Source organism: Pogonomyrmex barbatus, unplaced genomic scaffold (genome assembly GCF_055798465.1).
Source record: "Pogonomyrmex barbatus isolate J1 unplaced genomic scaffold, ASM5579846v1 scaffold3, whole genome shotgun sequence".
Taxonomy (NCBI): domain Eukaryota; kingdom Metazoa; phylum Arthropoda; class Insecta; order Hymenoptera; family Formicidae; genus Pogonomyrmex; species Pogonomyrmex barbatus.
The window spans coordinates 20,665,373-20,688,173 of record NW_028297127.1 but is presented as its reverse complement, the minus strand read 5'-3'; the positions used below and the strand labels follow the sequence as shown (position 1 = coordinate 20,688,173).

The 22,801-nt window shown below is 39.5% G+C and overlaps 2 protein-coding genes across 7 annotated transcripts in view; one reads left to right on the top strand and one right to left on the bottom strand.

Moving 5' to 3' along the window:
* Window positions 1-11: 11 nt before the first annotated feature.
* On the top strand, window positions 12-18,673 carry east (enhanced adult sensory threshold). 3 transcript variants are annotated; one of them, XM_025217679.2, is made up of 7 exons: window positions 12-145; window positions 1,210-5,526; window positions 5,855-5,888; window positions 6,503-6,765; window positions 6,899-7,054; window positions 7,152-7,465; window positions 7,532-18,673. In XM_025217679.2, the coding sequence occupies exons 2-7, from the start codon at window positions 1,234-1,236 to the stop codon at window positions 9,222-9,224; spliced, it is 6,753 nt and encodes a 2,250-aa protein (XP_025073464.2). In that variant the 5' UTR covers window positions 12-145; window positions 1,210-1,233; the 3' UTR covers window positions 9,225-18,673. The 3 variants fall into 3 exon arrangements, with proteins under 3 accessions (XP_025073464.2, XP_011633351.2, XP_025073463.2); XM_011635049.3 differs by having other exon boundaries at window positions 5,855-5,930; XM_025217678.2 differs by lacking the exon at window positions 12-145 and having other exon boundaries at window positions 1,183-5,526; window positions 5,855-5,930.
* Window positions 17,638-22,801, bottom strand: part of LOC105424690 (uncharacterized) — a 106,269-nt gene continuing 101,105 nt past the window's right edge. For all 4 annotated transcript variants that reach the window (XM_089078974.1, XM_089078975.1, XM_089078976.1 and 1 more), the window contains one exon: window positions 17,638-22,779. In XM_089078974.1, coding sequence (XP_088935100.1) covers window positions 22,188-22,779 — 592 coding nt within the window. In that variant the 3' untranslated portion in view covers window positions 17,638-22,187. The remainder of the gene's footprint in view (window positions 22,780-22,801) is intronic.

The following is a 22,801-nucleotide window of genomic DNA, read 5'->3' as shown; positions in this document are numbered from 1 at the left end:
ACGACCGTCAGGTGGCGGTAGCCGGGAAACAGTGGGACGGCGCTGCATAGACACCCTGCAACGGGACCGTCCTTTTCACGGGGATTGTTGTCCGCGTTTTACTCGCGATCATCACGGACCTACAGCAGGATTTTCGGTCCCCGAGGTAAGTGCTGCTGACGGGGTCGCGAAGGGGCGCGCGATCCACCGCCGCCGCGAGCCCCCCGCGTCCCGCCAGAACCCCAAAAGTCCGAGTCGTACGCCGCGACCTTTTGTTTATTCGTGGCGACTTTTTCGCGATGACTTGTCGCGACGATTTCGCGGCCTTCCCGGCCGATCTCGGCCCGATTTCTCGGCCGGGTAGTTAGCGTGTGACGCGTGCTCTCTCGCGAGCGCGAAATCGTCGCGATCGGCTCGACGCGGGCCGAGATATCGCGCGAAATATTTCAGCCGTGATTCCCGAGGAGCGCGCGGAGAGGCGAGCGTGAAGCGTGAGCGCGAGCGCGAGCGCAGCGAACGCGAGCGAGGCGCTCCGTGCATCCGTGTGTGTTAACGCAAAGTTTGTCACGTAATTTTTCTGGTTGCCAGGGCCGCATCTATCAACCCCGGCTATTTTGTCCCTGGTCGCGCGCTGGCGTGTCGTACCGTACCGTATCGTATCGTCGACCGCCGACCGCCGACCGCCGACCGTCGACCGTCGAGCGACGCTGTGCGCCGTGATTCTTCGCTCCCTCTCGCCTTTCCACGATCCAAGATGCGCCTCTCTCGACGCCTCTCTCGATCGTGCCTCGCCAAATCGTGCGTTTCACACCGCGAAATGAAATGTCGCGCTCGCGCGCGCTCTACTACTCCTTTCCGTTGCAAAACGTGGATTTTGACTCGCCATTTTACTTTTCCACGCCAGTTCATCTTTTTACGAATATTTACGTACGTCCGTTGTTTATTATTTTATTTTTTTATTTTTTGTTTATTTATTTATTTTTTTTTTTCGCAATTACGCGTAACTACGCGATTGAGTCTTAGCAAAATGTTTTGCTCCAAACTTTTTTTTTTTTTGTTTTTAAAGATTTTCGAATCAAGTTGCAGTGATGTATAAATTTGTTTTTCATATGATAGCCTTCGAGTAATTGCGCACTTGGTTGCTAACAAAATGACAAAGATTATAATATTTTATAAATGTTAAATAAATGTATTTAGATAGTGTTTTAGAAAATATGAATGATATTACAGGAGCCCAATGTGGGTGGAAGTGAGATGGCATCCAGGGAAAAGAAACCCTTAGCGCCTTCCAAATCGAAACAGAAGGCGAGTAACGATTCTGTCTTGCCATCCAATGAGGTCAAGAATAAGAAAGGCAAGTCATTGCTGAATATAAAGCAGCAGCAACTTGCGCAAGAGATTTTTGATACAGTAGCAACGGGTAGTCAACTTCCTGTTAAACTAGAGGCGAGCTTACCACGTAGGAATGCCCTTAAAAATCTGAAACGCAAACAGAACTTACGAGCAGCCAAGGCAAATCTCATCAAGTCCAAGGTTACCAAGAGAGTGACCAACAGGATAATTCCTGACGTTAAGAAGGGTGCAAAGTATACGAAGAGAATTAAGCAATCGGAGGAGTCGGCCGTTAAGGCGGCAATCGATATTGCTCCCAAACTTTCGGAAAATCAGGCAAACAACGGAGACAACGAAGGTAGAGGAACTGAAACACCAAGTAAAAGTGCCAAGAATAATCTCAGGACCAAAAAGACCAAATCTGACGTTCAAAGTAAGGAAGAGGCCAGTGCTACGTCCGGCACTAAAGTCAGTCCAAAACTTGGCAGGAAGGGGAAAACGACGGAAAGTTCTGATTCTTTGTCAAAGAGTGCCAAAACAACCAAGTTAACCAGCTTGAAAAGGAATAGTCTCAAGGACAATCTCGTAAAAGTTGCAGAGGCTGATAACAAGGGTACGAAAGGCCGGAAAAGCGCTGGCAGGGAATTAGATTGCACAAGAAGTAGCGTTGAGAAATTTTCAAAGACTGTTTTGGAAAACAAGAATTCTATCGATCTTACTATAGACGAAGTGATCGCTTCAATGTTGAGTGACTCAGAAGTCGAAAGTCAACAGAGCGTCACGGAGAAGATTGAAGGTAAAGTGACAAGAAGTAAAAAAATGTTAGTTGACGAGAGTATCGTCTGCGATATCGAGATAAAGAAAGAACCCGATTCCGACGATACCAAAGTTACGTCAGACGGAGAGTCTGTGGAGACCGATCAAGGATTCCATTTTCAGAATGCCATCCAATTGAGAAAGAGAACGAAAGTCGGCTATGTCGATCAAATATCACAAAGAAGTTTGCGAAACGGAAAGCAGCGTCAGTTGTCAGATTTGGGAAATTCCGCAGATAACGATTCTAAAAAGCGACATAGATTAAATTCGGATGGAACTGTTGTCTCGGATAATTTGATAGAACATATTTCGGATTGTAATACGAATATGGACTCTTGTTATTCGGATCCTGGTTGTAACGAATCTCAAACGACATCGAGCAAAGAGGAGGTTTGCTTGAAGGACGAAACGTCCACGTATGACGAGGACGCTGAAATCGGATTGGAAATAGAGAACAATAACAACAGCGATCGCGCGGACAGAACGGATGAGATTGGACCGACTCTGCGTTCTAAAACTAAAGCAAAGACGGAGTACGAGTCAACGACGAGAGAGGACGACGTTAAAACTGAAGACGCACGAGTAACAGCCAGGTGTACGGAAGCCCAAGAGGATTCAAAGAAACTTAACAATTTGGATCAAGCGAAGAAGGACAACGTTTTAGCCAAGATTACAGACAAATCTAAGGGTCGTAGAAGCAGTTTAAACATAGACATGAAAAAAACACTCAGTTCCTTTTACAGCACGGATAAATCGGACGGTAATTCAAAGTCGCAGATAGATCAAATGATCGCTGACATTAAATTGAATATTGCAAAATCCATCGAGAATAAAATCTATGGTCCGGAAAATGGTCTTGGATTAAATAAAAATTTCGACATGCCCAAGATCGAAGAAATTGTCGCGCCGCTCAGTACGGAGTCGCAGAAAACGGGATTGGAAGACAATGCCGACGAGGATAAGTCCACTGTTACAAATGAAATCGCGTCAAACAATTCAGAAAATTCAGTACCAAAAGTGGCCGACACTGCCAAAGAGATCGAGGAGAAACTAGTCAAGTTTGATATTGGAGAAGCAGAGACACATTCGCAGAACGTCCAAGAGAACAAGGCCTCCGATAACGACACAACTAACGATGTACATAATATTTGCGAATCTATATGTAATATAGGTAATAATAATAATAATAATAATAGTAATAATAATAATAATAATGCTGCGCAACAGTCTCACAGGAATGAATCTGTGAATGAGCCCGAAGTGGAGAACGTTGGTTGTAGTACAGCCAGCGACGCCTTAATCAATATCGGTGATAACGAGTCAAAGACATCGGACGAGAATAAGAAGATTGTCACTACGAGGAAGTCTTCGAGAAACACCGACAAAAGTTCAGACAGCGTTTGCAGTAGCGAGACAAGAAAATCAAATAGGACAGCGAATAAAACGAAATCGGATAACGTGGAGGATGTTTTATATACGGATACGCAAAAATCTACAAATGACGAAATCGTATCAGAGGATCGTCCCGCGGATGATAATACTGCAACTCTATCTGTGGTACCTGTATCGACATCTCCCGAACGGAAGGCGGAAGAGGAACTTACGGAAGAAGAAAACGCGCAAACAAAAACGACCGAGGAATCGGAAACTGAAGTCCCTCCGAACGTTAAGGATAATTCAGACGAGTCGGAAACGTTGGAAAGTATATCGCGCGAGGTAGAGAGATTGGTAGCGGAAGATCAATCTGTCAAATTATCATTACCAAGTGATACGGACGAGATGATTCAAAGCAAGGTTGAGATTTCCGATACAATGACGTCGGATAAAGAGCAAGAATGTGATCGAAGCGCGGATAGGGAAACGTCTGCTTTTCGCAGCGATGCCTCTACTCCGATTGGATCAGTTGCCGATGAGACGTCAAGTAAAAGCTGTGCGAACGGAAAATCTGCTGACACGACCGAAACGTTACAAGAGAGCGATACCTCAAACTGCAAAGCGGCGCAAAACGCAAAAAGTCCGAAAATTAACAATAACTTGCTACACGTACCAACTACCGTAAACTGTGATTCAAATAGTGAGTATAGCTCTGTAAATTCTATATCCGTGGATACTTGCACATCTGACCGGCCGAACGATGAAACCAAGGAGCTCGATTACGATAGCGGTTGTTCAAAGGAATTGAACAAATCCAACGTTATTATGCTAAACACGGACGAAAGTACCTCGGAACAAAAGGCAGAGCAGAACGAAGCCGCCTTAATAACGACCGACGAGAGCAATAAGTCCTCGGATGGCAAGGATCTCGACGAGCGGAAATCTATTAACGAGGAAAACAGAAGAGTGTTACGAACACGTGACAAGAAAAGGGCCGAAAGCAGGCAAGCCGCATCTCGCAGCCGAGAACACATCGATGGTATCAAGATTAAGACGGAGGAAGGTGGTGCGATTCAAAAGACGCAGACCTCCGATGCGCAGAACGATACCGATGAGGTGCAAGGCCCGTTGGACGATACCGCTGTTACGGAAGGTTCTCAAAAGGCAGAAGACGCGAGCGACTCGTTAAATTGCCACGAGGCAATTGTCGATGTTGGCGAACTCGAGATTCAATCTCGTAGCCGTCGCGGTAGAGAGATGAAGAAACGCAGAGAGGAATTGTCACAATTGTCCAGCGGTTCCAAGACGAAGCGCGTGAAGCGAGATCAGCGAAAGTCCGATCAGCAGAACAAGGAAGAGACCTTGTTGGACAACGAGGTCGCGAAAATCAACGAGAACAACAGGTCGTTCTTGAACAAGTACGGCGGCGCCAGTGCCGAGCGCACCGACAGCTTTTGTGGAGTTTTCTTCGAGCAAGGCGGGCAAGCTGGATTGGACAAGATCGACAAAGATCCTAATTTACGTAGCAAATCGGAGAATGATATAACGATTGTCGACGCGAAGTCTGGCAAGAATGAGGAACGACACCTCTCGCGAAATCTATCCGAGAATCACGTATCGAAACAGACAACTGATAATGTAGATATGTTGGCGAACGAATGCAAGACTCTCAAGACACCGGAGCTCGCGCAGAAAGATTCCGACGAGACTTCCACATCGGGTGAATCGTTCAACAGCGGTACGCCCAAGATTTTGGAAACGCCCGAAGATAAGGAGAGGAAAGAGTCGATTTTACGAATGTTGGGACTTGAGTCTCTCGAGGAAGCCGCCAAGAGACAAAATCAGCAAAAGACGAAGAAAGAACAATTATCTACAGGTACTCTGAAGACAATTATTCGAGTATCGCAAAAGGAGAAGGACAAGGACAAGAGAGGGTCACGATCTCCATTGAAAATGGTTCTTAAGCAGCAGGGACGAGGGGACGGAGAGGGTGACTCGCTCGAATTCTACACCATTCAAAAGGAGGTGAGATTTGAGCATGCTCGAGACACCATCTAACTCATTTGCTTATCACTTTTTAATTTTTTTTTTTTCCTTTTTTTTTTAACGATATTTTTGGTTTTGAAAATAAATTTTTTTTTTTTGAAGATTTATTCTTGATTTTCCATGCGTGGGTTGGGTCGCGTATTCACTGACTTGGAAGATTTCCACATTTTTAATGTGCATGAAAAACAAGAGTTTTGAAGACGAATAAAAATAATACGTGCTAATTGAATTATAGGCTAATGAGTTTAAAAATTTCGTTATATATTTTTTATCGATTCAATATTACATTTCGTTTCTTTTTTTTCAGTTTGGAACCAGTGGTTTGGGAGATAGCAGCTCTGGTGCGAACCGAAAGTTCACTACTAACCACAGACATTCTTGCGGTAATCCTGGTTGCGGGAATAACTAAATTGATAATCTCACTTGTTTTTCCCCCGTCGCCTTTTTCTCAAAAAGCCTTACATTTTCTTTTGTTCTAAACCGATAATCAATCACATATTGAGACTAGTGCAGTGTAGGGAATGGTCATTCACATTTCCATTATGAATATTTTAAAGAATAATCGATCAAAAGCGTTAACATTAATTTATTTTCTTCCGCCATTTTAATAAAGCTAGTTATGTGCTTAATATAATAAGCACAATGCAAAAACTCTTCTATACAGTTTAAGAGAAAAGTGATCATATTCCGTTTGCCTCTTTATAATTTGATATTGTGCAACATTTCATTTTACAGACCACTAGTTCCAAAAACTACACTTACTCTAGCCTGATTATTTTTTTTTGTTTATAACAATGCATGCCATGTGTTTTATGCCGTTGCTTTTCCAAAGTAATCCTCTAACTTTTGCGTTCTTACTAATATCGCCGTGTTAATGTTATCTAAAAAAAAAAAAGAGAAGTTTTACATCGCAATTGAACAAAACATACATAATTCGTCCATTTTATTATCATAGATGACGATAACGAGGAAGCTACGCCTAAGGATCGTCAGTCGCTTGTCATTCCAGAAAAATCATCCTCTTTTTCCATACATCCTGGACGCGTGTGTGCTGATGTATGTTGCTATTGTTTTGGAAAGTTTGGTTCTTTGGATACGCCGATGCATCTAGCTCAAATAAAGTCTGACGAGAGACGTAAAAAGATCTTGAATGTAGAAAGACATCTTACAAAAGATTCATGTCTGTGCGACGCATGCTACCGCCACGTTGATAGAAAGGTTTGTTATTTCTCGATGATATTTGACATACAAATCATTATTTACTTTTATTTTGATTTTGATACTTATAACTTTACTTAAGATTATATGTAATTCTAACAATTTTTATTAAATGCTCGTTTTGCTTGCTCAGGCGAACACTAGCCCAGCAAACATGCAGCAAAAACCACAGAAACAGCATAGGCAGTTGATGATGTCAAAGTGCTCAGCACGCGAATGTCGAGATCCCGCGCGACATCATGTTAAGCGTCGTTGGTTGCTTAAGATAAAAACTGGTCTGCAGAATCAGGTTAATATTCGTAACTAGATCACTCGCACCCGAGTTTTAGCAACGTGATGAATGACGTATGATCTATGCATGCTCATGTGAAATATTGTTGTTGCAGGTCGACATAGACTGGGATTCGAGTCAACACACCACAATGTCGTTTTGCGTTAGTCATTACGAGAAAATTGGACGTTTTTTGACATGCGCGCTCTGCAAGCGCCGACTCGCTCGTACGCACACTCACCAGCTGACTAACGCGGAGACCAACGAATTGAATCATTTACTTAGCCAACAAGGGATCCCTGTCTTGTTAGCGGTCGGCACATTTGTGTGCAAGCTGTGTCGTTACTTTGCGCAGCTACAGCTTAAGTACAGGGACATCGATAATATGAATATGAATCACAGAACTTTCTGCAAAAGTTATCGAAAGCGGTGAGTATACATGCTCAAAGAAACTAAATTTGATCGAAGGAACTGACGAGGAGTATTTTCCAATAGGATCTTACATTATCTTGGAATCGATGTAGCTTTGGATGAGGATGACGATTCGTCGCAACAAACGAATCAAACGAAGGACAAGAAAAACAAGAAGAGCACCAAAAGTTCGCAGCCCAAAAGCGGAAACTCTAAATCTCCAGAACGTGCAACGAGCGGTACGTCGGAAAAATCGACGCCGGAACCGAACAAGAACGAGACTGCGGTAGAATGCTCCGAGATGAGTAACGAGAATCGTGCTCCCAAGTTGGGCAACGATGAAAATGGCGCAACGGACATTCACTATCTCGAGAGCACCGTGGAGAATCTGAAGAAACGCAAAATACTCGATATGCATGCGTACACTCCGGGCTCATCCTCTTCGTGCGACGGCATAGTGGCGAATGGCATGACCCTCGGGATGGATGAGGTTACCTTGACGCGATTACCAAAGAAGTCGAGGCTCAGCAACAACAACAATAATAACAGCAATAACAATGACATAACACCTGTGGTGCAGAGACTCGGTGCAAATCCCTCCATAAGTGTACGCACGCTTTTCCCAGGCGAGGAGGAAATGAATCTTCACGTTAACATCGAGTTTCAAAATGTGCGCGAGGTCACGCCACAAGGATGGGAGAAGTGTGCGACGATGATTCAGTACGATCGTGAAACCAAACATCTCTGGCAACAATTACAGCGACCGTATGGTAATCAAAGTTCTTTTCTACGTCATTTGATCCTTCTGGAGAAGTATTATAGAGCCGGCGACTTGATATTGGCGCCAAACGCCTCACGGAATGCAATCAACTATTCCACTTCAGTACAGAACAGACTGATATCATACGAGGGTCCGGAAAAAATGGACGAACCTATAATGGAACCGATCGCAACGGAATATAGCAATCCGCGTCGTTTGAGCGGTGGCTACGTATTGGAGAAAGACAGATTGTCTATGCCCGGCACGAGTTTAATGTCGAGACAATCGACTAGCAGTGGCAATGCGACGTCGTCGTCAAATTCGATCAAAATGAACTCACAGCGAATGCTCAAACTCAACTCGGGGGTGTCAATCATCAAAAAATCACCCCCAAATTTGCAACGATTAAGCCTACCGTCTACTAGCAGTAGTGGAGGTGGCGGCGGCGGCGGCGGCGGCAATGGAAATGGAAGTGGAAGCGGAAGCGGCGGTAGTGCCACAACGGCAAATGGTAGTGGCAGCGTCGTTAAGCGGAAAGACGGCCAAGCTTCAGCCTCCATTTACGGTAGCGGCGGCAAGGTGTTTCAGTTGAGTGAGACAGACATAAAACGAATGCAAACCTTCAAACGGCAAAAATTTAACGATAGACCTGCTGCTGGAACGAACAACGGATCGGTTGGCAATACCAACTTCCGATCGCAATATCAGAAGACGCAGATTACCGTTCTTGGGCACAACCAACAATTTCAGAGGCATCTGCGAATGCAGCAAGAGAGGTTGAATCGTCAGAGTCGCGGTGACTTTGAACCACTGATCTGCGACATGACGCGTTCCGCTACCTCCGCGAATGAAAGCAACCCGACGGGCCAAAATATTCTTCACAACCTTAACCTGCCGAAATCGATCCAGGTGACGACTAAGCCGACATCGGCAAGCAATCCGATTCCGATTTTGCCGAAAATTCCGAAATCTTTGACGGTAATACCGCAAACCGTCACAAGATCTGCTGAAAAATAAGAATGGGAGACGTAAGTAGACGTTGAGTACGCAGTCTGTTTATTTTTCCCCCCCTTTGTTTCTTTTTCTCTCAAAAGGAGGAGAGACAGGGCAGCAAAGATAAACGATCGATTGTACAAGATTGTATTTGTATGCTTTTTTACGCGTCGATATCGATTAAATCACAAAATGGCCGCCAAAGCGAAGCAAGATAATGAACATGGTCAATGCTCGGAGAGCAATTTTTGCCTTACGTGAGCGCATTGCGATATGCACTTACCGAGCCTGAACGCTCAAAACACACACATTGATTTTACGTTATGGTTAAGACGAAACAGACTATAGCGATTTATATATACTTGTTGCATCAATCGTGATCACAAACTTGTAGATAGATTTAGTAGGATAATTCGAGCAAATTGAGACACTTTGATTCTAACGATATTATACATATATTAACAACCAAAGTTTCGCTATAAAATTCATTAACGAAAAAACGTGTTGAACAATGCTGTTTCCACGGAAAGTGCCTAAAGTAAGACAGGAGGTAGGAAGGAAACTGTTACTTTAATATTAATTAATTACGTAATTATGCATGTGAGAGATTCAGATCCTCAGGTGCGGTACACGTAGATACATCGTACATATATCGAGTTTTTTAATAAATAAATATCAATCTGTGGAGAAAGGAGTGATCTTTTTTGAAGAAAAATCAATAGCGGAAGAAATATTTGAAATTTAGCTACTTATTTCTAGAATATCTTGTATTAGAAGGTGCAGGGGATCGTAATCAGGACGTTGAGTCCCCAGGAAAGAAGTGTCTCGTTGAATATTGTTGCTCGTAACCATCTTTAAACGTAGTCAATTTAGATGCGCATATATTTTCATATTGAAAATGTTCTTTTTCAAAGACTAATTGAAAACATTTTTCCGTAATCGATCAGGAAAGTTTGTTTTTTTCTCTCTCTCTTTTTTTTTTTTTTTTTTTTTTTTTTTTTTTTTTTTTATATACTCTATTCTTTTTCACGAGGGATCGCCTTTTTACCACGGTTGTACCATCGATTTATCGGGTATCCTATATACGTAGAAGGAATTCATCACTTTAACAGCATTGCCTCGATTTTAATTTAAACATAGCTTGCGTCATTTCTTTTTCTTTGTATTTAGTTAAGTAGAGGTGTAATAAAGAATATGTAAGGAATATGTATTATATAGGAGGGGTAGGCTCCTTTATGATTCATCACGTGAAAGGTTCAGATTGTAAAAATCACTTGCATTGAATCTTACTCTTGATCACTTTGCTTACTTCTACTTGCTTATTTTTTCAATCGATATATCGAACATATCTATTTTTTGAAAAAAAGGAAAAGAATAGAAGAAGAAATGTAAAGAAAAAAGAATGTAAGAAGGACACGTTGCGCGCACGTACGCGCGCGCACAGCAAACACACACACAAACACAAACACACGTCCCACATCGAATCTTGTCCAGTTGAATGATTGTTATCGGTAGTTCGTTCCTCTTATCGCGTCTGAAAGAGAAAAAAAATGGACATGGTTGCGCGGGAGACACATACGAATGGTACTTGCATGTTGCAAGTCGGTATATTTTATCTATGGAAAAATCTTTTTGGGCGTTTATGAGAACGACTCGACAAATGTATATTATAATATTGGCCTGCTCGACCTTTAGGAGCATAATGACAAGAACATAAGTAATTAAATAACAATTAAAATTCGAGGAGGGGGGGGAGGGAGGGACGTTTAATTCAAAGTGTTTAAGGTATTAAGTGAGTCGAATACACGCAAAGTGAGTGTAGATTTAACATTCTTATTGAGCTTATTTATTATATTATTATCATTAATAACGCGTTGTACATATAAATCGATAGTACATTATTCTAGTTTTTAATCGATAATATGATAAAATAAACTATGATAGAGTTGAAGCGACCAACTCATTTATAGGATTGCTGACGATCGGACGGTAAAAATCGACGATCGAGATGTTGCGCGTGAGATTGCGAGAAAAAAAATTTTTTTTTTTCCCCTTCTTTTTGTGTTATGTTCATTCTTCTCTGCGCGTGTCTTTCATTCGGCATTCGATGCGCATTGTCACCATGCCGCCACCACCACACTACGCCCCGCCACGCAACACCATACCGCACCACACCATACCGCGTTCCTGTTTTATGGCCACATGTGAGATTCTCCTCGCACTTTGCACGTGTCAAATTATCGGCGGACAATTCGTCCATATTACGCAACAGAAAAAGAAAATGATGTTTTGAGACTATCGGTGATAATGTGTCAAAAAATAGTTGTATTTTGTATTATAAGAAGTATTTATTACATTACTAATGCATATTATTCCGATCATTATTGTCTGTCATTATTATCGCAATTGTTATTGTCCTACGATTATGTTATTCATACAATCTGTTTATAAGTGAATAGAAATATTAGAGAAAGCTCGTCACACATTTGTTAAATTGTGTATCTACTTCTGCTTGCGCTTAACTTACAGAAAAGAATTTGTCTTGACTCTCTTGAGGGTTTTTTTTTTTTTTTTTTATCATGTATGCATTGTTTAATCAAGCACGTTATATTAATAATTGTAATCATTGTTATTGTAAATTATGTCATAGTATTTTCTGCAGATTTGGCAAATACGAGACAACCATTTTACTAATATTCTAACTTTATTTGCAGTCCAGATTTATTATTTTACATTATATACTTATAGACGAGTGTCTCTGTTACATTATTTTTGAATTTGTATTATTTTACCGTTTCTCCAATAATGTTATTTGTTAATCGAATCAATAAAATTTATACCAAGACATCCAATCTACTACGTTTTCACAAAGTCAAGCGTTACTTGCGATCATTACAAATCTATCTTGTGCGAGAGAATCTTGCATCTGCGGAGAAAATTTCTTCTGATGTATATAGATGTTCTTTTAAAAATTCGAGGAGCTGTAGATATATCCTACCCGAGTAATAAATACGCGAAATGAGGTAGTCGTTTTATTGCGAAAATATTCAGTACGCACGATCGACGCATATACAAGTATACTTCGCGTACATTCGTGTATTCAGACACACTTACATATGCAACAACACAAACACATTCAATAAAGGCACGCGTAAACGTGCGAATGTACTAATAAAAGCATTAGATATATGTATATTAATTATATATATATATATATATATATTATATAAATATAATAGAGCAGACACATAATACACTATAATATAAAGAAAGGTACGTGACGATACATTATATATATATATATATATATATATATATATATATATATAAAATACTTTATTTTACTAAGGATATTTTTGATATAACTATACATATATAAATATATGTATATCAAACTAAAGAAAAGGAAAACAAATCACTGGTAATATAGCGATTATCAATATAAATATTGTTATATCGTCGTGCGGGAACATCTCCGAAATCGCAAAACAGCCGTTATGGGGTGTGTCACTAAAAAAAAGAAAGATTTTATATATATATATGTAAATGTATAAATTTATATAATATTATATATTGTATAAGTATGTAATATTATATGAATCGATTGCGATACATGCGGAATCAATTTATGTACATTCTACATGTCCATTCTAAGTTCTTTCTCATCTCATCTTCATGAGAAAATTATAAATAATTTGTAGAATGCATAATTTTAGGTTCAATAATTTTAAATTTTCTTTATCATTTTACACACATATATATATATATATATATATATATATATATATATGTATATATATATATATGTATAAATCCGCTTTTTGATAAAAAATGTCTTCAATTTCGACTCTTTAATAAAATGGCATAACTAGCTTTATTATTGTCATAAGAGGATTGAAATATTTTGATTAAAATTATTCTAATATTTTACATAAAAAAGATTGCATCTTTGATACAAGAAAAAGCGGCTCTTATGCTTTTGTAGAATTAAATTCTAATATACATAATTTGTTTTTCTAATTACTATAATGCATTATCTCTGGTGTTTTGCAAAATATCAGTAGAGATATTAATGCAAACACATACGCGATTCTTTAGAATTTTTATTAAGTTTCACGAAAGCGAATGGACATATTATATTATGGACATATAGAAATATTTATTGATGTTGACAAAAAAGAAAAAAAAAAGAAATCACAATCCTGTGTTAAATCATGCTGTATTAAATCAAGTTACGAGAAATATGACGAAACCTTTTTATTTTTCATTGTACATACGTATTCTTTTTTTTTTTTTTTTTTTTTATATGTGTGTGTTTTCATCATTTATCCATCGATTAGCAAACAAATTCGGATTGAAAACGTGCCACCATGGAGAGAGAGAGAGATATCGTCGTAGATATCATTCGTTGTGACTTTAAATCGTCAATCAAGATGATTTTAGTTGATGATTCAGCTAAACTTACCATTCTAGGCTCATTTACCATGTTTGACTAAACTCGTTTATCGCTCGACGATATCAATTGAATTATGCTCACCATTCGCACGCATTTCATTCCGAGTGGCACACTCCGTACGGCACGCGGCGTGCGCGCGTGATGCGACGAAGGAGGAGGAATTTGCAGGTCGCGAACGAACAAGAACTGAGTTTAAGTTTTAAGAGTTCTATTTTTCTGGCGACAGGAAGCGTAATTATTATAAATGCATGTCAAAACGGACGATTTCTGACTCTTGGAGACCTTGGCTGCTTGGCTCCGGCTGCATCGGGTTCAAAATGCGATTGTCATTTCGTTGTCGACATTAAGGCGACGAGATATCGAAGTCACTCGAAATGAAATTTATTTTCGATAAGAAACGAAAAGATGAGAAGTGGTCGTTTCTCGGTGTGTAAAGAGGCGAGAATGATTTTTAAGCTCTGAGCGCGTGATGAATGATGAAATGATGAATTAGATAAATTTCTCTCTTTGTTGAGGTAAAGTTGTATCCTCGATCGCTCGAGTATCCAATCGATGTTTATTCCCGATTCCGGCCACCTTACGTCCCAAGAGTCAACAAACGTCCTAAGAGTGAGTCGGGAGTTGATCTTACTCCCGTGATGAAAAGTTGTAAAAATACGAATGGATGAAGGTGATGCTACTTCGATATCTTGGATTAGTCTGATTGTTCATTGCGAGATGATACGTGGTGATCGCACCATGGTGGACCATGAGTCATATCAGGATTAAACGTTTTGAAGAGAGAGAGAGAGAGAGAGAGAGAGAGAGAGAGAGAGAGAAGCTGTTAGTGATGAACGATGAGTGAGATGAACAATTATGTATATAATATACAATATGAATTTTTTGTAGGATTAGAGATTGTGTACGAAATTATTTTATAACAACATATTACTTCTAACGTTGTTATATTCCGATTAGGTTTTTTCCTGCGAAAGAAATTATTTGCAATGTTGCAAAGATACAACGAGTTTGCTCAAATGTGACTGACGCGTGAAAAAAAAAAAAAAAAAAAAGAAAGAAACTGACACCTTAACGTGAATGTATCACGTGCCGCTCATGATAGCAACAGCTTCATCCACTCGTCGATCGATCGTTTCCCTTCTTTCGTGACGAGAAAATGTTGGCTGTAAATAATTTGGATGATTGACGGAATTGGCGGAAAGCTATCCGATTCGCTGATTGACGTTCCGATGCGATACGTGCGCAGAGACGTCTCATTCTTTACGCATGTTTCGTATTTCGTCCGATTTTTTCGGGATTTCGCTTATTTTCGTCACGAAAAGAGTGAAATGAGGAAGATATCGCGGCCTTGGCAACGAGAGCGGATCTCGAGGAAAAATGCGAGTGCAAAAGCAAATGTGATGGAAGACGGAGAGGGCGTTCGAGAAGAAAGTCGCGGCACGCAAAATGTTTCGGTGTTCTTTGCGTGCACGTGGACGAGAAATATTTTTCAGAAGGGTGATATTTTATTAGTGTGTAAAGATAAAAAAAAAAAAAAAAACTGAAGATAATCGCTGCGCGTAATCGAAGCAAGAAAAAAAAAGAAGCAATACGAACACGCCCTTGAATTTTTAAATGGCTCGGGCCTCTCGAGGAGATGACGTTTTATTACACGATTTTAGATGTCGGGGACATGCCGAGCGACGACACGCGCGATTCGTCGCTTTTGTCTCTTGTCTCGGTTAATAAGTTTTCCCCGAGGGAATGAAGAGAGGAAAGAAAAAAAAAAAAAGGAAAGGAATCGAGGCAACGACCGAAGCGCGAATTAACGAATCGCGAAAATGCACGCTCCCGTCTCCGTGCGCCTCTCTTTCCGATATATTCTATTCTCCACATTCTCAAATCTCGAAAAATGTAAATGTTCGGAGATTCAGTTTCTGTGAAAATCGAACCACGGTCGACAGCTCGACAGCGAAAATTAGACAGCGAGGTCGTTCGAAGAGTCGAGACCAACCGTGATCCGATCCATCCTCTTTTAGAAATTTCCAAGACTAATTTTGCAACGCCATTTATTTTTTCCATCCTTGCAAGGAGTTGAGAACCGTCTAATTGTTTACTCATATTTCATTTCTCTCGGTCGAGTAGCACTGGCACGCGAATATACTCACCCTTGCAAATTTTTCTCGTTTTTTTTTTTTTTTTTTTTTTTTTCGCTGAAAATTTTCCAAAAACATCAAACACATACATAAATATCCGACATCCAAAAAATGGCCCATGATCGCAGACAGACTCGTTAGGTATCTCGATGAATGAATTGTGAAATGTATGGTAATATATTGTAGATATAATTGCTGATTGAGCAGAAGACGTGATCAAATGACGCATCAACTCGATCGTCGCACGAGTAATTATATGGCCGAAGATACAAAAAAAAAAAAAAAAAAAAAAAATACGTACCCCTTTTCACGTATTTTTCCAAGTTGACATTCGTGTTATTCGAATTTATTTTAACGAAGAAATTCGAGGGTTAAAGTAAATGGTATCACGGATCACTGCTATAGATGTAACGAAACGCACAACACTTGTAACGCACGGGACAGGATTTTTGAGAGGACCACGAGGAGGGGGGGGGGGATGGGTTTTTGCGCGAAGGACCACGACGTGCCTCGTTTCGATCGTTCGCTCTTTGCGCGACCGAAGCCTTTAAATAATTCTTCGAAAGGTCGAGACCTTTCAACCTCCGACAACACATGAGGACGTGCGCGAGCATATTTGTATACGACGGACAAATTTTCATCGGGGTTCGGGATCGACTTTGATAAAGCTAAGGCGTACTACTTGCTAGTTAGCATCTATCCATCGTCATTAAGATAGAGAGTTTTGTAGCAGCGCGATTAAGATCTATCTCGTATTTTTTAAATAGGAGCGAGAGACGAGTATTTTAAGGGATAAGAATTTACCATTGCGATACACTTGTGTGCCCTTGCCTCTCGCATCGGCGATTAAACCTCACCCCGCCTACGTCGTCGTTTCGATCGTTTCTATTTTAATTCTACGTTTCCTAGTTAACGCTTGGAATTATCGTAATATTATTATTATTACGAGTGTGATAAGAGAGTAACGCGGATCAAACGTCATCCGTTCGTTGCGCACTTGACGATACTTGGATATTGGTCCTTGACGTGATTCATCGTCATCGTAGCTCATCATCCACTCCCCGGTCTATAGAAAAATAATCTCGAGCGGCTAGAATGTCGAAGCAATAAAGCAATGGCAAGTGAGAATCATTTTCGCCTTTTTTTTTCTTTTTTTTTTCTTTTTTTTCCCCCTCGAAAGAAATTTCAAAGGGATTTATACGTACAATCGCGAGAGGCGCACCGAGTGTTTCAAGATGAAAACGGATCGGGGGAGGAAGTAGGGGGGGGGGACTTTGTGTGTCGGAGCTCTGTCTGATCTTGACGCGTTCATGCTCATACACACACACACACACACACACACACACACACACACACACACAAAACACACAGAGAAACACGCGCGATGTTACTATTACGTTATTTAAATTAACACGTTAACGCTAGTATAATAATCTTTTGTTTATTTAGTTTTTAAGTCTAATAGTTATATTATTAATTCTTCATCCTTTCGTGTATGTGTGTATGTATGTGTATATATATATATGTATATATATATATATATATGTACACACATGTATATATATGTATGTATATATATTTCCAAGTCTCTCAATAAAAACATAATAAAAAGAACAAAAAAGAGCCACCAGAAAGTGTGCAGCCTCCCATTTCATTACCACTGCCGTTGCAATTTGCATAATGTATATGATGATAATTATATGACAAATAAACGATATATAATGTATATAATATATGTATGTATATAAATAATCTTGTCATTTTTTTTGCACCGTGTGCACCGCACACTTTTCTTTTCTTTTCTTGGTCGGTAGAATGAGAGGGAGAATCGAATAGACACTCGGCGCTCGTTGCTTTTTGCAGTTTATTTGCAATTGGTTCATATAATTGGTAACTGATTTCGGATATAACTAGTACTAGAAACCTAAACAACGTATGAAACTTTATACATGTCTAATTTTATTTTAGTAGTGCTAGGACAACTATATATTTACAAACAAACGCATTGAGCCGTTTTTCGCGATGCATGAGTAGATGCTGGAAAAGCTATGCTACGCATGTAGATTCCGTTGTCTACACGCACATCTTCGTTCAGAAACCCAGGCCCAGGCGTTTGAAGGAAGTTTGGATCTGTCTGTGGCGTTTGCGTTTGCGTTTGCGTTCAGACATTGCCACGGAATTGTCTCTACCCATATAGTGCTTCCTCCACTTTTCGTATTTGTCAAAAATACGTCGAATATGTCAAAAGTAACAATAATAATGATAGCTGGCAAAAATCGTTCATTTTGATAAATATCGATATGTACACCTTTAAAAAGTGAATAATATAGGAAATCTTTTTATTTTATAAAAAAAAATTTATCTTTCTAATAACGTTTGTAATTATGCTGAAAAAGTTGATACGTTTTAGTACGACATTTTTCGTAATAAAAGTACAGACACATTCACATACACACGCGAAAAAAAATCTCTGAACTTGGCTCGCGAGCCAATGGCAGAAGCGACATATATATATATATATATATATGGGAGATAAATCATTCCGAAACATTAATCCAATTCCTTTTAGCACTTTTGTGATGGATAAATAAGTTAGAAAAAGGAGGATTGCATGCTTGCCGATGGATCAACGAAACGGTAGTTGCAACGTACGCCAATCGATAACGAGCACTGATAAGTTTTTCTTTCATGCGTCACTTTAAGCGATGATACAATCGTACGTTGGGTACATTTATATCGCGCTATGTGAAATAACATCACACAGCATCGCGTACATTGTTTTCAGTACATTGTTTTGTAACGTTGGAGAATTTCATAACGCAAACACGAATATGTATAACGAGAATTTGTACATATTCGTGCGATGCGTGAGCAGAGCAATTGAAGAAACGAGCATTGAAATGCGGCAGTTTTTATAACGTAAAGATGATCGATATAAATTGTCGTAGAAAAATGAATTGGCAGATATGCCAAAAGTGAAGATATTGCACTGCGCAAAATCCATAAGTTCGTAAAAATCCTTGGCCGTTCGACACGATGATCCAGCTATTTTCAAGCAATGTATAAGTATCAACAGCATTAACATCATCCAATGCGTTCATCGCAAAAAGATTACGACATCGAAACATGTTTTCCGCTTCTTCGAAATCCAATTCCCAAAAAAAAGTAATTTATCTGTATTATTAACACAATGCAAATGCAAAGATCTTTCTTAAATATTAAAATGCATTGGACAGCATTAATGTTCTTTCTATACACCGTTTGCAAATATATACATATATTTGCAAATAATATAGACATTCCCTTAATATAAAATTAAATCAAAGTTTAATTTTGATTTAAAAAAAAAAAAAACAATTTTTTAAATGCTAAGAGTCAAAAGATAAGTAACAATACAATTTTAATTCAAGATATTTTATCTAGAATGTTGACAAAAAAAAAATAAGATATTCTTGCACGATAGAGATAAAATTTTTATCCAATAAAGTCGATAGTCACTTTTTGAAAAATTTTTATGTCGATCGTGAAGATTCTCTTCCATCAAGTGCTATCGCATATTGAATGCACTGTTTTAAGGAAACGAGAAGATCTTCATAATAACTCGTAATAACTCGATCAAAAAAATATACGGCCGCTAAAAAATTAATTTACAACACATTAATTATAATTCGCTAAAATATTCGAAGGACATAAAATTGATATTATATATATTACCATCCGCGGAAATCGGATTTTTTCTTCATGCCTGAATTTTGTTATCGAGTCTATAATAGACTGATAATAATCAAAAATTTTATATTTTTTTCATTTTGTTCAACTTTTCGGTAATATATATATATATATATATATATATATATATATATATATATATACGTATATATCCGGTAATATATATATATATATATATATATATACGCGTACAAGGCGATTCGCTGCTGAAGAGAGATAGAGATGAAAGCACCAGGAAAGTACAGCTATTACTTGCTAAGACGTCTACTTTCCTCGAATATAAAGAAATATCATTAACAAAAGTGATGTAATAACGTACAATAGTTAAGGCTCGTTATGGCGTTACATGTCTTTCGTCGCCCTTACAAAACGGCCTCGAATTACACCGTGTTAGAATCACTGCTTAAAAACAGTTATTTACATTCTGGAGTGCCAAAATTTTTATATATATATATATACCGATAACAATACTAAAATTTTTTCGCACAGAGAAAACTGCATTGTAAAGGTGCAAGTTTGGTCTGATTTAGTCGGAGAGAATTCATTCTGGAGCAATGCTCTTGAACGCAACGCGAGGAAATCGTGCTTCGCCCTGTCAAAGCATCGGAATTTTTGTAGTCGTGTAATTGTAAACGTTCGCACGATTTCCCGATCTGCACCACCTAAACTAGAAAATCGCACGGAAAGCGCGCTTAACGCCGCGCGAAACACATTGGAGATGCGCGTTCGAGATGTCTCGTGCGTCACCGTTGAATAAAACAATGACGAAAGACAGTCATCCCCGGATAACACGCATTTACTTTTAATAGTAAAACCTTTAAAAGTAAAACCGAGAAACGATACTTTAACTTTCGACATCCGACACGTTTCCCAGGCTTCATCAAATCTTAATAGAGCACCAAGCTGCTGCTTTCCATGCGTAATTCGTAGTTGTACCTCGGCGTACTATCTCTCTCTCTCAATATAATTCATCCTATATCCTTAACATGTTCTTAAAAATCTATCTGTATATGTACAAACAATGCGTGTTATACGCGCGCATTTTGCGCGTATTATGCCAAAAGTGTCGGTATCGAGAGAATATCGATGGAGAAACGGTATACAGGCATGTATCTCCACGACGCTTCCGCACTGCAAAGTGCTTCGAACGTGATTTAGCCGCGGGCAAGGTTGGGCGGACGACGCGCGGAGAAGACAAGGCGCTGGCGAGGACGTCAACACTTAACTCATGGTCACGCGTACAAGATCGGCTAATTAAGTCGCAGTGTCAATAACGATAAATAAAAAAATATATTCAAATTATAATTACATATTTTTCAATCATCAAATAGCGATTTACCAAGGTAATTTTAAAGAGATGAAAAGTTCTGACATTTAATGTCTGTATATTGAAAAAGGTATAAAAAAAATTTTCTTCTGAAAATAAAAGTAATTTATAAAGAGAATGAGTGGAACGCTATGTGTTACTGCCTTTGGCTGAAATCCGTAGTCCATCAGCCATCTACTTTAAATAGATTTAATATCGTAGACATGTATAAATAGATCGCAAGCGCAGTATCCAAAGATTGAAAGCGGCAATTATACTCGCTGGCATAAGGAACGCGCTACAAAAACCGATTCTTGATAATGTAATACTAACAAAATGTAACATATTAAAAAAGTCAGACGATACAAAAATTTAATAATTTGTATATTATTGATATTTCTTTTATAATTTGTTATTGACCAGCTTGTAAATGTTGATCTCACCTTAATGCGATGTATCTATGTCAATAAAATATTGATGATTGGAAATGTACAAATGATCCTATATATGCAAGTCGTTAAACCAATGAATAACGTTCTTGCTAGGATTGCTAAATAAAAAGCCCAATTAGAATAGTGTGCGTTTACTGTATTATTAGGTATCTCGCATAGTTGCACGTTGAACATTGAGTCAGTGCCGTAAGTAGATTATTACCATGAGTCAGACTTGCAGGCAATGATATAGAACCGAAATACCATACGTATATATTATATTACTTGTAACATTTTTTTTCTCATAATAATTAAAACTTATGAGTCGAATCTTTAAAATTATAACAAATTAACGCAAAATTCTTATTCTATTCTTTCAAATTTAATTTATATTAACATACATATTGATTTTTTAATTTCATTTTGAAATTTAATTCTTCCTCATTCTTTGTAATTCAATCGGTGAGAATTGTGAATATTTTTAAATATTTTCTGTTGATTTAAAAAAACTGAGAGTGTATACACACATAAATTGCAATTCTAATGCTAATAAATGAATCATCATCTATAAAATAAAATAATTTAGCCCATCAGTTGCCCACGGTAAAAAATTCTAGGGTATTTCCTCATTCGCAATTTTTTCCTCTTTCGCAAATGATGATCTTCGATATCCCGCATTGGCTGTCGATCATCATTATGTGATTCGACGATATCTCGCATTCCGACGACATTATATGTTTCCTTGTTTACACGTGGCATCGTTCGCAACCGCGCGTTTTCCATTCATTAGCACATGAGGACAAGCCACGAGGCGAACGATGGCTTCGCGCGTCGTGACTGTTCGTCGGGCGATTCTGCGTGTCGCAGAATTATCGCCGTCCCCGTTGACATCCCGCAATATCCATCGACTCGAGATAACGCTAACGCTGTCTAGGTCTCCAGGCCCGGCACCAGACTGTGGAAGGTCTGTATGTCATGGAAAGCGCGGCCGCAACTCTGATTGTTGTTACGCTCGAACTTGGTGAGATCGAAATGCTCGTCCAGAGACTGCAGCTCGGCCAGCCGTTCCTCCAGGGTCTTTGCCGAGTCGGCGAATCTGGAAAAGTCGCAAAGCCGATCGGGATCGACCACGTCGGCCACCTCCATTATGTCGGCTCCTGGTCTCGAGAGTTGCGCGCTCGCGTCGTCAAGGTCTCCGACAACGGGGAACAGCACGGAGTGACAGCTCGCATCGCTACCGATGCCGTTGGTCGTGGAGGTGCCGCCCGTACCGAGGATCGAGCCGTTCGATCGCACGTCGGCCGCGCCGCCATTCAGACGGTCTTCGGTGAAGCCCAGATGGTGATTGCCGTTGAGATGCGACGCCACCGGCTCCGGTTGAATCTCATCGATGTGCGAGAGCAAACGCGGCGTCGGCGGCAAGATGTAGAAGTCGCTGAATACATCGTCCTGTAAGTCCAAGTCATCGTCGTGCCTGTGCCGCTTGGAATTGAATCCGTCGTTCCTCGAATCGTCGGCCAACCTACGTTTATAATCGTACGTAA

Coding starts and splice junctions, on each gene's coding strand:
- east (XM_025217678.2), top strand. CDS start 1,198: ATGATATTACAGGAGCCCAATGTGGGTGGAAGTGAGATGGCATCCAGG. Junction 5,931..6,502: donor TAACCACAGACATTCTTGCG/GTAATCCTGGTT, acceptor TTATTATCATAG/ATGACGATAACGAGGAAGCT. Junction 7,055..7,151: donor AAACTGGTCTGCAGAATCAG/GTTAATATTCGT, acceptor TTGTTGTTGCAG/GTCGACATAGACTGGGATTC.